Source organism: Centruroides sculpturatus, unplaced genomic scaffold (genome assembly GCF_000671375.1).
Source record: "Centruroides sculpturatus isolate CEXI.00-Female unplaced genomic scaffold, Cexi_2.0 scaffold20, whole genome shotgun sequence".
Taxonomy (NCBI): Eukaryota; Metazoa; Arthropoda; class Arachnida; order Scorpiones; family Buthidae; genus Centruroides; species Centruroides sculpturatus.
In genome coordinates, this window is record NW_019384333.1 from 237,304 (window position 1) to 239,445 (window position 2,142).

General features: G+C 28.3%; 1 protein-coding gene across 1 annotated transcript in view; it reads right to left on the bottom strand.

Moving 5' to 3' along the window:
• Positions 1–1,224: 1,224 nt before the first annotated feature.
• LOC111631171 overlaps positions 1,225–2,142 on the bottom strand; it is an 8,284-nt gene continuing 7,366 nt past the window's right edge. The window contains exons 7-8 of the mRNA XM_023375376.1: positions 1,334–1,457; positions 1,225–1,239 (exon numbers count right to left, since the gene is read on the bottom strand). Of these exons, the coding sequence (XP_023231144.1) occupies positions 1,225–1,239; positions 1,334–1,457 (139 nt within the window). The remainder of the gene's footprint in view (positions 1,240–1,333; positions 1,458–2,142) is intronic.

Sequence of the window (2,142 nt, forward strand, 5' to 3'; positions counted from 1 at the left end):
TTAGACGATCCATTACGATGAAGATGTCAAGGGACAGGAACTTGTTTGCTACACCTAGAACATTATTCAAACTTTAATTATATACAAAAATATGTGAAAATTGTTAACTTACTGTACCTCCATATCCCGATAAGCATGCTATACATATCCAAGCTATTACCAACGTGCATGCAATTGGAGAAAGGATCTGATGTGCAAGAATTACTGATTGATTTGGAAAAGGATTATTTCTGTAATTGTGCAAACCGAAGAGTATCAATCCTATCAAACAAATTGCCGTAATCCAACATGTAACAACAATCATCTGAAAAATATGGTTGATGTAGATTTTTAAATCAAATTCCAAATGTTAACATTTTCATTTCAATCGTACAAGCTGAAATGAATTCTATATATATAATGCGAATTTGAATTTTACGCAAGAAATAAATCAATTAATAAACCTTTACTTTACTATTGCTAATTAAATTTTATGGCTGCGTATAGAGTCAATTAATTTCTGGGACATAATATATTATCAAAACATAACGAGCAATTATTTATTGTAACCTTGTCACAATACACGTCAGTCAGTCAAAATAATCTTTATTGTCTGGCACCTGCTTAGCACAGCCAGGCAGAAATACAGAAAAATACATAGTAGATACATGTTGTTAGTCATAGAAGGGATACAATAATATAATGTTAGAGAAAAGGGAAAGTAAAATAAAATAAAATAAATGAATAAACATACACAGCTGCAATTTTTAATAATATTTTTAATGGAGTAATGCTCTTCACCTCAAATCAGTAGTGTCTTGCCCCTGTGCATCATACGATACTTTTAAAAATAGAGTAGTGAGGTCATTTATCTAACTGTTTTCCGGGAAAACATTTTGAATTCAAATAGCATGACTTCCAATGGAAACCAAAAAGTCATATATAGTTACTCGGGGCTTCCTGCCCCTAAAGTTTACAAATTGCGTGTCATCACATTAATTGAATTGAAAATGTTTCCCCCCAAAAAAGTTAGATATATGACCGGAACGACTGTGTTGTAAAAGAAAAAGTATAATGTACAGAGCCAAACACTACTAACTTGAGGTGCAGAGCTTACATTTAAAATTAAATAAATTAATAGTATGTATTATTAAAAATTGCAGCCCGGCATTGTAAATATGTCACAATAAATAATTGTTCTGTTTAATTAAAATCAAATTTTCCAGTAATCAAAAGAATATATTTTTACGAGGAATAAAACTGTATGATTATAATCTTTTTACTTAATAAATGTCTTATACATAATTTATTTTTTATATTATCATAAGGAGAAATAAAAAGCCATATAACATACCTTTCCGAATTTGAATTGTTTCTTTTTGAATAAAGCGTATCCTATTAATAAGCCGAAGCAGTAAGAACTCAGATGGATAAAGTAAGGTTTCTGATAAAGATACAGGAACAAATTCTCAAGATTTCTGTAAAAGAATTTTGAATTATAAAGTTAACGATTATATGTAAAAGATATATTAAATCTAATACAAAAGCAGACAAATATATATTTTTCTTGTTTTTGCTTTACATATACAGTATATAGGCCTGTAATATATATAAATGTATAAACTTAATTTATATCTCTGATTATAAATAAAAACTAATCGAATGCATATAGCTAAAAATTCTTATTAAAGTATTTCGTAATTAATTAATATTAAACGTTTATAAAAAATAAATTATATTTACTTTTTTAAATGTATTAGGCTACTTCATTTCCGATTCATGTAGTTACGTTAATAATTATGCATAATCACAAACAATTTCGGTAAATGTTATAAATTTCTTTTACATATTGCGAATTACTCACATTTATCGATGATTATATATGTTACCGCTAAAGCTCGAAATCCGTTAATGTGCGCATTACCTAGCTAATCTGCAGATTAACTAGGGTGATCCGTTAAAGCTGCGAAAATTATTCCATTTCTCAAATTACCTAGGTAATGTTCAGATTATCTAGGTAATCTGCAAATTACCTACTAGGCACTCGGTAAAGTGAAAATAAGATTTTTGCTGGAACAACAGCAACGTTTCTGTACGCTTAAATTAACATAATGTTATTTATTTAATTTTCAATATCTAAAGAATCAAGTTAATACAATCAAC